Source organism: Achroia grisella, unplaced genomic scaffold, assembly GCF_030625045.1.
Source record: "Achroia grisella isolate CSIRO2021 unplaced genomic scaffold, CSIRO_AGI_Agris_v1 utg157, whole genome shotgun sequence".
In the NCBI taxonomy this organism is placed as follows: domain Eukaryota; kingdom Metazoa; phylum Arthropoda; class Insecta; order Lepidoptera; family Pyralidae; genus Achroia; species Achroia grisella.
In genome coordinates, this window is record NW_026712653.1 from 933504 (window position 1) to 947420 (window position 13917).

Here is a 13917-nt window from a genome sequence, read left to right on the forward strand (position 1 = left end):
GTAAAATATACCAAAAGGGTATCAAATCAAACAAATAAAATAATCTATACATATAAATAAAATAGGAGTATCTGTTATATTGAAATAACCGTTTTTTTACTACATGCATATGAATATAAATACGGTACATACACAAAAATAATATTTTTTACAATTTTTGTCTGTCTGTCTGTTTGTTCCGGCTAATCTCTGAAATAGCTGGACCGATTTTGACGGGACTTTTTTTGGCAAGTAGCTGATGTAATAAGGAGTAACTTAGACTACTTTTTAGAAAAATAAAGTTAAATTCCACGCAGACGAAATTGCGGGTACAGCTAGTATTATATAGTTTTATTCTAGAACGTGTATCTAAAGCTGCAGTGACAGGCTGCTACCAGATTTGGCTGAACTGAGAAATATCTAGTAGTGTAGAAATATATATATTATATTATCTGTGGTAGTATCTAGTATCAATTATAATATCTGGGGGAAAGGGGATTGTTAGTAATGTGGACTGATGATCTTATTGCAATGTACCATGTCAGGTTGACCTCCACGCGGTTCCCCCTTGAAACCATCGTGATAAATTCCTGGTGAATTTGTCATGAGCTAACTGACCTGACCTCATGTTCATTCTATCATTCTTCACTGGTGCCTCGCCAGCGTAAACCGTTAGCGCAGGCTGGTGCACCATTTCTTTATCATCCATAAAAAAAAATTCTTATCTGTGTCGAAAATCGCTAGATCAACGAGGCTGTTAATTCGACATCAGTGGCGTAGCTACCTAGGTGCTAGGCGGGGCAGTGCCCCGGGGCCCTCAAGCTCAGGGGGCCTTCGAACCTTTACCAGAAAATCACGATCGAAGTGAACTTTTGAAAATTTCTTCCATTTTCAAAATAAATATGACAAGTTGCAACACGACTTTAATCATGGCAACTCAGTTGAGAGAAATTCGGAAGTTATACCTTCGGAATTCCCCTAAATTCTTTCTGTGGGTTGGCAGTGTTCAATCAATATGTTTATGTTTTAATAAAACTGTATTGTAGGGCCCCATTTTTTTATTTGCCACAGAGCCCTTGGTTACCTAACTACGCCACTGTTCGACATCGGTTTGTTTCTTATACTGCGGGGTCATGAGGTGTCGCTTGACGTGTGCGAGTGCTGCGTGTGTGTCGTACTGGTCCGGGTGTCCCGTGGCGAGGTGCAGACGTAACTGTGCGGCGAGGTCGCTGCGGAACTCGCAGTGACCGCACCGGTAGAGTGGCTGCCCGGGGTGCAGCCGCCGGCAGTGTTTACGGAGGTTCTCCTTTAAGTTATAAAAAAAAAACAAGTATAATCAAAAGTATGGGACTAGGGTATGCTCTTTTACTAAAAGACTTTAATAAAAAAACGAAAAACCACTTATAATTCTCAAGTATGGGCCTAGGATATGTTCTTTTAATAAAAAGGGACTAGTGCCTGTGGAGGTTCTCCTTCAATAAGCAAAAAGTATTATTCCCAATTATGAGACTCGGATATGCTCCTTTAAAAACTAATAATAAAAAACAAAAAACCACTTATAATTTCCAAATATGAGCCTAAAAATGCTTCTTCAATATAAAGAAATAATAATAAAAAACGCACTATTTTTTAAGTTAGGCTAAGTTAAATGCAGAACAGAATAATAAAATAACAAATGAATTTGTATTTTTGATTTATGTAATCGTACAAGCTCATTTGAGAAGCGTAACAGCTGATTTTCTTGTCAGTGCCTATTGGCTCTAAAGACGATTCAGTAAAGAAAAAAGTATACATTATTGTTACTGGGGCTTAACTTAGTTGCTAACAATTCTCGAAAAAAACCGGTTACAATCTATAATTTTCCGTTTTTATTATTATTATTCGAAACTGACAGTTAAAATCTAACTTGTAAAAAGTGACATAATCAATACATAATCCCTTAACTTGTACACTATAATCTGTACTAAATAAGAATCTTTAACAATGATTTCATAATGTAGATATAGTGACTTATGTATATACAACGCCATCTGTTATCTACTTACCAAACTACCACAAATAAATTGGCAGTGAGGACAACCATAAGGTTTCACTCCCTTGTGACATAGCATATGCCTCTTCAGGTGGCTCGAGTGATTCGTTTTAAACGTGCATAGTTGACACTGATGGTTATTCACTTCATCCCCATGAGCTCGCCGATGTCTATAAAAGTGAAAAGAAATAACATAGTCGAAGAAAAAAAAAATTAAAAGTATCTATTGTCATAATTTTATCACAAATAATATGTACAGCGCCATCTTTCCATTGCGAATAAAACTAATGTAAAGTTATTTTTAAGCATAGTTGGAACAATCAACCTGCTATATATATATAGTTATCACGATGACCGCTAGATGGCAGTAATCACAAATTTATATTTGTTTAAAAAAATGATCTTAAATATTTTACTATTATGATTGCAACATATAAAATTAAAAACATACCTGGATAAATTGGATGATACATAAGTACATTCATCGTGTGGACATTTTTGACCCATATTGCCACATTTTGATTCGTGTTTCCGCAGGGTCGTTCTGAAATTAGACAATAGTTAATATAATAATAAATATATATTTAGTAATAATACATTTGGTAAGGTCTTACGACCATATTAAATTCATTAATCTTTTTCATCCATCACTGGTACATTCTTTGGCTGTTTATGGTAAACATCCAACAAACTTCTAGTATTTTTATATTATGATTCCTTCCTTTACATTAGTAAGTATTCAAAACAATGATCACAACTCATTATAACAATAATTTAATTCATATATGGTTATAAACAAAGTGAAAATAAAAATTATAGTAATAAATACAGCGCCATCTATACTTGAAGAGCGAAACGTTTCGGTTCAAGAAAAAATTAGAAACGCCGAAATTTCGCTCTATTTTCGTTTATTATGAGTTGCGTAATAAACGAAAATACAAATAAAAATACAGTTGACTTCCTCTTACTCGGAAATAAAAACAAACGACAAACTAACAATATGTTCTTTTTTAAGCCAGAAATGTTGTGTTACTCCCAGATAAGTATGTTCCTGACCACGATGAATTAGATTTAGTTAGGGAGACACCACATAAAAATGTAAATAAAGCGCCACATCTAGCATTCAAATGTCCAATTACAGCGGTGGACAGCAGCCAAGAAATTCCTTCAGCGCTAGTTTGCAGCGGACGGGAATGTAACACTGGACTACATACAATAGTTCGCTCATATACATTTCTTTTGTCTCGTTAGCATATTGTTGTTACGGAGCGCAGTTGGAATTGTGTTTAATTAGAGATATGGATAGACAATTTTTTTATTCATCACTATAGTCACACTCATGAAGAACAAAGAAATGCCTATGAAGGCAAAGAAATAAAAATTATTTACTACTAATTAATTAAATAATTTTTGTCTATATGTTAGACCTTGGCGTTGACAGAAATCTAATAAAACAAAAAAAAATATCAAAATGGTATGGACAGAAGTATAATAGACTTAAAAAGAAAAGATCGAGTGAAACTAAAAATAATTAAACAAAACAAATTTTAAGAATGCGTTAAAAACTTATAAAGTGCTAAAGTTGAGACGGATAGGTCACATGATAAGAGAATAGAGAAATGGAGAAGAATAATAACGGAATGTTACCCACGAGGTGGTAAAAGAAGTAGAGGTAAACAGAATATGAGATGGGAAGATGATATTAGAAAAATAACTTGTTCAATATGGGCTCGTAAAGCAAAGGACAGGACAGAATGGAAATCTTTAGAGGATGCCTATGTCGAAAAACAAGCTGTACCGTTAATGGCATATGTTTTAATAAAAAGTGTTATATAAAATGTAACTAATGTTACATTTTACATAACACTAACTATTTAACTTTATTTTTATAAAATAAAAGTAGCCTATGTTACTCCTTATTACATAAGCTACCTGCTAATAAAAGTCCCGTCAAAATCGGTACAGCCATTACAGAGATTAGCCGGAACAAATAGGCAGACAGACAGACGGATAAACATTGTAAAAAATGTTATTTTGGTGTATATACCGTATTTATATTAATATGCATGTAGTAAAAAACGGTTATTTCAATATTACAAACAGTCACTCCAATTTAATTTGTATGTATAGATTAAGATAACCATATGTAAAAATTAGTATAATAATAAACGCTTTTTAATTCAATTAAAATAATTTTTATAGTAACACTACTTGTACATAAAAACTTGCTATTATTGAGACCTAGTGAATAGCTAGCAATGTAAATATCGGGTATAAATGAATATTGCTGACTGACTAATATGGTACACTTATTTATGACGGCCCCCATGGTGTAGCGGTTTAGCACATCGCTTTACGTGTGCTAATCCACTAGACCATATGGCTATGGTCGTGGGTTCGATTCCTCGTATGGTACAAACATTTCTGATCATGAGGGGTTGCTAGTAATATGGTCTAATAACCCCATTACTTTCATTGCACAACATCATTGTAAAATCCTGGTGATTTTTTTTATTTATAACACTTTATTGCACCAACATACAATGTTATACAAACAAAATTAAAAACATAAAAAAAATAAAACTAAGGACAAAAGGCGGTCTTATCGCTAATGCAATCTCTTACAGACAACCTTTGGAAGAGAACCTATAGAGTAGGTGACCATCAGATGGGCCGTAAGAATGGATTATGATTAATTCTATCCCCAAGGGGATAAAATAGGGGATGAAAGTTTGTATGAAACTTTGTCAATTTTAAACTGACCGGGCTGAGAATTTGCATGCATAAAGCTACAATGACGTAGGGGTTCCCTGAGAAAGGATTTTGATAATATCCACCCCTTAGGGGATAAATTACCGCGAGCGAAGCCGCGGGCAAAAGCTAGCAAAATATAAATGAGCGAACGTCCACTGAAATGGGTGATTTATCACAACGGGCTCAAGATCAATTAGATCTGAGTTTATGCTCATCTTATCATCCGCTGGTATCCAGCGTGAGCCGTTTGCGCAGTTGGGGGTACTATGCAATCATCTTCATTAAAACAAACTCTGGCCATCTATATACGCGATTACAGTTGTGAAAATCGACGACCTCAGCGGTCTAGTGGGTTAGCACACCGCCTTACTTCCGACGGTCGCGGGTTCGATTCCTCGCACGGCACAAACACTTATATTCATGAGTATGATTGTTTGCATCGGTCTGGGTGTTTTCTATATATAATATGTATGTATTTACGAAAAAATAAAACGTATTTGTATCAGTTATTTAGTACCCATAACACAAGGTTTAGCTAGCTTAACTTGGGTCTAGATGGCGCTGTGTGAATTGTTCTGAGATTATTATATATTACAGTTGGGAAAGTACATTATTATTTTGTCTGTATGTTGGAAACTGCATGACAAAAATATTGAACGTCCAAACTGCCAAGACCTGGATGCTCTACCATTTCTAAGCACATCGCTTTACGTGTGCTAAACCACTAGACCACCGACTATGGTCGTGGGTTCGATTCCTCGCACGGCACAAATATTTCTGTTCATGAGTATAGGGGGTTGCTAGAAATAAGTATGTTCTAATAACCCCATTACTTTCTATTTATACACCATCATTGTAAAATTCTGGTGAATTCACGATGAGCTAACTGATTTGACTTTTATCTTATCAGCCTGCACTGGTATTCAGCATAAATCACAGGACGGGGCACTATTCAATCATCTCATCATCATCACCAATTAATCATCAACCATTAAAAAAATACTCTGTCTATCCATATACGTGATTACAGTTGTGAAGGTACATTATTACTTTGTCTGTATGTTGCAACTGCAAAACTGTTGACAAAAATGTACGTTTCAAACTACATAACTTTTTGGCATGTTCTTAAACGTCCGAACTGCAAACAACTGGACGATCTACCGTGTTAAGTACAGCCTCAAATGCGACTGCATTAATGCAAGTCCTGGCAATAACGTATAAGATATTAGGCAAGTTAGATCATCAGCAGGGTTAGACGGCCCCAATGGCTCCAGAATGTTCTGCAATTGTCTAGATATGCTGAAACTTCTGGCAATAGAGGCGTCGAGTTGATTCATGCGGTTTGTGGCCGGAATTAACTCTTGTTGATACTGTTTGTGTAATCTAATCTGAATTATATATATATATTTATTGCACTTTTAAATAGATTAGTAAACTTAAATATATACAGAGTGAGTAAAGGTGGATATCTCCAAAAGAGATCTCTACCAGTCAACCCAACAGACATAACTGTTAGTGAGTGGGTAACACATGTGCAATCTATACATATAAATAAAATTGGAGTGTCTGTTTGTAATATTGAAATAACTGTTTTTTACTACATGCCTATGAATATAAATATGGTATACACCAAAATAATATTTTTTACAATTTTTGTCTGTCTGTCGGTCTGTTCATTCCGGCTAATCTCTGAAATGACTGGACCGATTTTGACGGGACTTTTTTGACAGGTAGCTGATGTAATAAGGAGTAACCTAGCTTACTTTTATTTTTTTAAAAATCTTTTAGTTGCGGGAACAGCTAGTTAACAATATGACTTTGAAATGTCCAATATTTGAGAAAAAAAATATTTAAAATTCAACAAATTAAATAATGTTCTAAATTTATTATCAATTATTATTTAATACAAGTTGGCGAGCTTAATGCCATATGGCATTCTCTATAACCATTAGGTAAGAACAGAAAGCGGTTGATGGGCAGTGGTGGGAAAGGACTAACCTATAATTTTACCTAATATAGGTAAATATATATAATAAAATATAGTATATATAATTTTATAATAGGCTAATTTTTAATAGCGATTTTTATATATATGGCAGAAAAACGTTTGCGGAGTCAGCTAGTTGTATATATAATATATATATAACTATAACAGTAACAATAAACAATATAACTATAACTATAACATACTCATGAATACAAATGTTCGTGCCGTGCGAGGAATCGAACCCGCGACCATCGGTCGTAAAGCGGTGTGCTAGACCGCTAGACCACCGGTCGTTGAGATTTATCCTATAATTTAATGTATTTGAGTAAAAAATTACATTCGGATCCGTCCAGCAGTTTCTGCGTGAAAGATTAATCAGTTCTAACAAACTTTCGCTATTATAATACAGATAGAATTTTAACAAAATACTATATGCATAGTTTTTAGTACTGTTGGCGACTGGCCGCCGCAACCTCTTTTGATACTTTTATTATTTTTAAATCTATATTTTTAGAACAGTTCTTTTTATACGTCATGTTTTTTGATACATTTCAATTATTCTATCATTGTCGTTCGCAATTGTACATATTAATATATTATTATTCCAAACTACTTGTTTTCATCATTTAGACATCCATACAGTCCACCGATCCGTTATGAGTACTATGATTTAAGCGAAAGGTTATCGTTGGGAAAATATATTCCGCTAGATAGTTGAAGATATTCAGTTCTATATTAAAAATATTGTATGTCAATGTTAGTAATACAATACCTGTCTCTCTAAAATGTTGTCATTTTTTTAACTCTCTAGTGGCTAAGAACGTCTTCAGACATAATTACTGGCCCCTACCTACACCTGAAGATGCGCCAAAATTTCTATTTTATGACTTTCTCTGTCTACGGAATATTGCCATCGGAAACGACGATGCATAGATCCTATTTGAAATTACAGTGCTTGAAGATAATCGTATAATAGTTTAAAAATTTATAAAGCACCTGCTACTCGCCCCGGATTCGCCTGGGTGTACATGTATTATATATATAAACCTTCCTCTAGTATAACTTTATCTATAAAAAAAAAACCGATTCAAAATCCGTTGCGTAGTTTTAAAGATTTTAAGCATAGATAGAGACGGACAGACAGCGACAGCGACTTTATTTTATATTAAGTAATGAAGAGTTCTTAGTTAATAATCGAAAATTTGAACGGTAGGAAAAAAATATAATTTAAATAATCTGACGTACATAAGTGGCTAAAATGTCTTACATGAATAAATGATTTATGAATTTTAAATTTGAATTAAATTCAGAGTCTGCCACACAGTAATCATTTTTTTTTATAATTACTAACTTATAGATTTTCTTTGATCACGACTAGTATTATACATATGGAGAAAAGATATGATTGTTTGTTTGCAATGAATAGGCTCCGAAACTTCAGGAGTGAAATCAAAAATTCTTCTACCATTAGAATCCTACATCCCTGATTAATATAATCGATAGAATATTTTCCAAAACATCAGGGATCCGTATGAAAACTTTGACAATGTAAGTTAACGTGTGAATGAAATAGAAAAAAATATCCTCATATCGCTTACACTACAGTTAAGACAAGATAATTGAATTTATTATGTTATTCACATGTAAATAGCGTATTTTATATCTACAAAAAACAAAACATGCAATCATGCATTTCGTCAAAGGATCAGACTAGTTCAAAGAGTCTCCTGAACTATTTCCACGTGTCGTATTCGAAATTACTGCGGTGCTATAATCCAGAATATATTTAAGTAGTTATTCTCAACTAATTCATTACGATAGCATACAACAACAAACCGACTGCGATTCAAATCGAACGATGATACTGCAAATCCGTAATACATTACACGGCAACACGTGCCGACAATAAAACTCAAATGTCACCATCTTTCTGACTAATATTTTGATCCAACAGTGCTCAAAATACCGGGCATCCGGGCATGAATTTATTGCCTCGACGTATAAAAACGTCAACGCTGGCAACACAGCGTCAGTGGTATACATGTCGCACGCCGCCGCATAATCAAAGCGGTCTTGTCAAATTATGAATGTTTCCCGATATTTGTGAAGGAGTTGTGAGACAGGTGACATGCACGCATCCGCTGCGCACGCGCCTCTTTATCGCAAATTAATGGCAGCTACTCACCGCATATTATTTCTAATGCACTTGCGTTCTCCCGACACGAGTCTGGAGATCAGTGATATGGATAAACATGATCTATATTAGAATTATTGCACTCACCTGTTGGCGAAGCTTTTCGGACATTTACCGCACTTCCAGTCTAATGTCTTCGTATCAACACTGTCTGTAACCTCTGCCTGTGAAGTTTGGGCACCAGATGTCTCTAACTTATGCTGACTGTTGTTATGATTAACTAAACTGGTCAATCTAGTGAAATTGGCTCCGCATGTAGCACAGACGAATGGTCTTTCAGACGTGTGTAATCTCAAATGCTCCCGTAAAGACGCTTTTTTAAATGCCTTTTGACAAATCGGGCAAAAATACTTTTCATACACTTTTTCTTTGTTGCCGACTTTGCGGACATCTTGGATAGGGTCTGAATGCAAGACTTCGTGAAAAAAACACTCGGCCTGCGAGTCAGTTGTGAAGATGCACTGACTGCAGTTCCATATTATGGAAGCGTTTGGAGGACTGACACTATGAAATTGGCAAGCATTGTTTCTGATGTGACGGGTAACTTCTTGCGATAATACAAACGACATACCGCATTTGGGGCATCTGAAAAAATAAATTATATAAGTAAGTATGACCTAAATACTAAAAATATTTTTATTTGGTATAAATACAATACAAAGTACTTGCTTTCTTTTAATGTGTGGATGCACTCTTCTAATATGATCCTTTAGTTCCAAGATATTCTTTAAAAATAATTCGTCTTTGCAGTGTGGACACTTTTTAGTCAAATCTTTCGAAATCAAACCTTTTTCCTTTAATATCTCTTTCTTTCTTATTCTGTGTTCTGATGTTTGACGATGATGTTTCGCTTCTTCTGAGGTGTTAAAAGACCTTGAACAGACCAAACAAAAAAATGCTTTTTGTTTATGTATAGTCTTCAAATGTGCAGCGAGTGACAATGAAGATTTAAATTTAACTTTACAGTGCTGACATTTATGAAGGTCTTGATAGTTTTCAGTAGCCGTATAAGCCAAGGTATGTCCAGTTTTCTGACAATGCCGTTTTATCTCAATGTTATATCGGAATTCCAGATTACAAGTTTGGCATCTCAAGACGCTTTTCTTTCGTATAATAATAGGCATTGATCTATTAATAACTGCAACCACTTCACTATGCTCCAAGCTCGACATATGCTGTGACATTTCTTGAGATGTTTCACATTCGTGTTTACAAAACGAGCACCAGTATCTACCATCTGTTGCAGCCATTTTCTGCTCATGTTCTTCAGAATACCAATGCTGCATAAAATTTGAGAGCCAGTTAGTATAAAATTTGCACGGGCTACATTGAAATGGTGACTGATGAACAATAGCATCTATATTATCTAGAATCAACTGCTGATATACACTACTTTGTGTATCACTGGCTTTTCTGAAATGATAATGAGATATCAAGTGCTTTCCCATTAGATGTTGTTTCACGCGAGATTTACATCCACAGCAATGTACGAACAGAGATTTTCGTTTTTTTTTTTTATATTGAATCTTCATATTGAATTTTCCCGACAGGCGTGACTTCTTTCTTTGTGAATGAGTGCTATTCAAAAATCGTGTTGGACGAATGGCACGTCTTTCCACCACATTTTTCAAGGATTCCAAATGTCCAGAGAATTCCAATTCATGTTCCGGCAGTACTTTTCTCATGTGTAGGCTTGACATTAAATGTTTATCATATATAGCTTTTGAACCTAAGCGTCGGTTGCAAGGTCCGCACCAGTATTGTACTGTTCCCTTTGTCTGTATAGTTGGTTGCATTATTTGTGTTTTTTCGTGTGCACCAGGTACCCATTTACCTTTGGTGTGCCCTGGTGGTGGGGCATCATAATCATCATCACGTTCATTTGTAATAAAGGATTTCCATTTACCACCCATATGCTCCTGTTCATCTCTTATATCCCAGTCTTCATGTTCAGGTGATGCAGGTCGCCATTTTCCTCCCGTATAATTTGGTGGAGGTTTCCACTTGCCTCCAGCAGCATGAGCTTCGTCATCATCATCATCCTCTGAATCTTCCGAGTCCTCAAAATCTTCATCTGCTTTAAAGTCGTTAAACCCTTCTATATTATAAGAGGTAGTTGGAACATCTTTCTTGACTGTGCCACTAATACTGGCCACTGCATTTATTAATTTTGTCTGATTATCTTCGTTCATACCTATTCTTAAACTATGGCCACCAATCCAGTCTTCTCCGCCTAGGTTACTCTCTAGAGGACTCATTCTTGGTAGGTCCCTAGAAGTTGAGGCTTCAGCTAGCGTGGTTTTTGGGTCTATAACTACTTTGGAAGCGGATATAGGTGGTGTAAGTCTAGCCAACGTAGATTTCTTAACACTACTCTGTAACTCCAAAGACTGGAAGAAGACGTCGGCTCCAAGACTGTAGGTGGGTTCCAGTGGATTGATGTTTGGAATGTCAGACTTCGAAGTAGCATTTTTCTTCTGACATCTCTGCTTTCTGTGTTTGACGTAGTTGTCAAGGCCAATGATGGTGGCGTTGCACTTGATGCAGAGATGACTATCGTCGTCATCGTCGTCGCGCGGTGACAGCATCTGGAAAGTTGCATGCATATTAAATGCAAGTTGCAGATAAGATTGATGGTTTTAGCCGGGCGGGCCGGGGTGGTGACATCGTCGCAGGGTGGAAATAACTCGTTAATCGCGTGGTGCATGGATATTAACTGTGACGTCTCCGAGGCCGTCAGTGTACTGGTAACTAGGGCAATAAATACGCTTCGAATGAGAATTATTTAGCCACGGCATAGTTGTTTCGTGATGATCGATAATGTATGCAACTCACTATGGGGGCTCATTACTGCGGAACTTCGTCGCTACTCGGATTTGCATGAAGCGATCTATCACTCGATTAATGGAGTTGTTGCAGAATTCTTTTGTTTTTGAATAAGCCATGAAGTTACAACTACTAGCTACCAACTGTCTCTACCTTCCACACTTTAAAACATTTTCAAATACATAAAATGTTATTTCAAGTTTTACAAGCATATCCAAGAAAGGATTAATCAAATTGGTGGAGCTTAGAGGAGTCATGGTAAATTCGGGAATTATTTTTTACTAGCTGTGCTCGCGGCTTCGTCCGCGTGTTACAGTAGTTCTAACCAAATAAAGAAAAAATATTCAATAATCTAACCCAACATTCATCCCTTATTTTATTTACCCCCTTAAGAGTAACATTTTTGAAAACTTTGAACGTTATTTTTATTTATATGTAATCAACAGCCTAAAAATACGTTTCAAGCTTCTAGCCTTAAAAATGACGATACGTCCATACAACCTTTCATCTACCCTTTTAAACCATTAAAACCCTTTATTCGCAAAAAAAAGCCTATGTCCTTTCTCATTGTCTGGACTACATGTGTACCAAATTTCATTTGAATCGGTTCGGTAGTATTGGCGAGAAAGCGAGAAAGACAGACAGACAGAGTTACTTTCGCATTTATAATATTTGTATCGATTATTTGATTAAAAATTGCTTTGGTTTAGTTATGAAGGTGACGCGGCAAGACGGGTGAAGGACGAACGTATAGTGACTCATAAGATTATTAATGTTTCGTTCCTACCTACTCGATTGGAGCACACTTTTATTTACCAAGGCGTTCAAGACTTTAATATGAAATTATTAACCAGATTTATAAAGAAGAAAGAAACAAGGAAACATTGACAGATTACATCGAACAAGTGGCATGACGACACGTTGTATTAGGAAAAAACTTCTTTCGTCATTTGCAAATGGAGTTGCGGTAATGTCTGTTTTGTAAAACATATAGCAGAGCAACACACAAGTTTCTTGCTCGTTCGTCTTGTGATGAGACAGCTTTCCGAATGAGCGGTAGATTAAAAAATGTGATGACTATTCAAAAGTGCTTCAATGTAAGTTTATTTGAATAAATGATTTTATATTCTATTCTATTCTATAATATTAGCTGTGCCCGCGTTAAATATCAATAAAAAATATAGCCTATATGTTATTCTGATGCATAAGCCATATTACTGTAAAGTTTCATTAAAATCCGTTCAGTAGTTTCGCGTGAAAGTGTAACAAACGTCCATCTACACTCATAAACTTCATAACTGGCCGCTAGGTGGCGCTGAAGTAGTAAAATGTTGATATTTTGTTAAAAAGTATCCTATGTTCATTTTAACACCTCCAAGAACTTGTGTATAAAATTTCATGATGATCGGTTCAGTAGTTTAGTTTAGTGTAGCGTGGAAGCGTAACAAAGATTTATAAGGATGAAGATTGAGCACGATCAACCTACATTTTAAAAATCTTTTTTAGGAATGTTTTCTATTCTTTCTATTCTACGTCTTCTGGCGGTATAGAAATAGAAATAATTTTTATTCAAATAAACTTAATATAAGCACTTTTGAATAGTCACATTTTTTTATTACTACTTTGCTACGCGCAAAGGACTATCTATTTATTCTCATAACAAATTTTAATTTCAATTGTATTTTTTCTTATATATTAAGACGTGGAGATCTTTGAGGGAGGCCTATGTCCAGCAGTGGACGTCTTCCGGGCTGCGATGATGATGATGATGATTAAGACGTATAATAAAATAATATTGGTATTTATACAATTAAATTATCAATTTAGTTATACTACGGCGGATTGATAGAAATTGAGTTTTTTTCTTATCTACACATTTAAATAAAATTGGAGAGTCTGTTTGTAGCATTGAAATAACCATTTTTTACTACATGCATATGAATTAAATACACCAAAATAACATTTTTTCAATTTTTGTCTCTCTGTCTGTTTTTTCCGGCTAATCTCTGAAATGGTTACACCAATTTTGACGGGACTTTTATTGGCAGGTAGCTGATGTAATAACGGGAAACTGCGGCTACTTTTATTTTAGAAAAATAAAGTTAAATTCCACTAGGACGAAGTCGCAGGAACAGCTAGTCATTA

At 35.3% G+C, this 13917-nt stretch overlaps 1 protein-coding gene across 1 annotated transcript in view; it reads right to left on the reverse strand.

Moving 5' to 3' along the window:
- Positions 1–1050: 1050 nt before the first annotated feature.
- The window catches only part of LOC131841037 (zinc finger protein 808), a 52312-nt gene continuing 39445 nt past the window's right edge, over positions 1051–13917 (reverse strand). Inside the window, exons 2-6 of the mRNA XM_059189270.1 lie at positions 9616–11534; positions 9034–9531; positions 2463–2555; positions 2025–2181; positions 1051–1285 (exon numbers count right to left, since the gene is read on the reverse strand). Of these exons, the coding sequence (XP_059045253.1) occupies positions 1064–1285; positions 2025–2181; positions 2463–2555; positions 9034–9531; positions 9616–11534 (2889 nt within the window). The 3' untranslated portion in view covers positions 1051–1063. The remainder of the gene's footprint in view (positions 1286–2024; positions 2182–2462; positions 2556–9033; positions 9532–9615; positions 11535–13917) is intronic.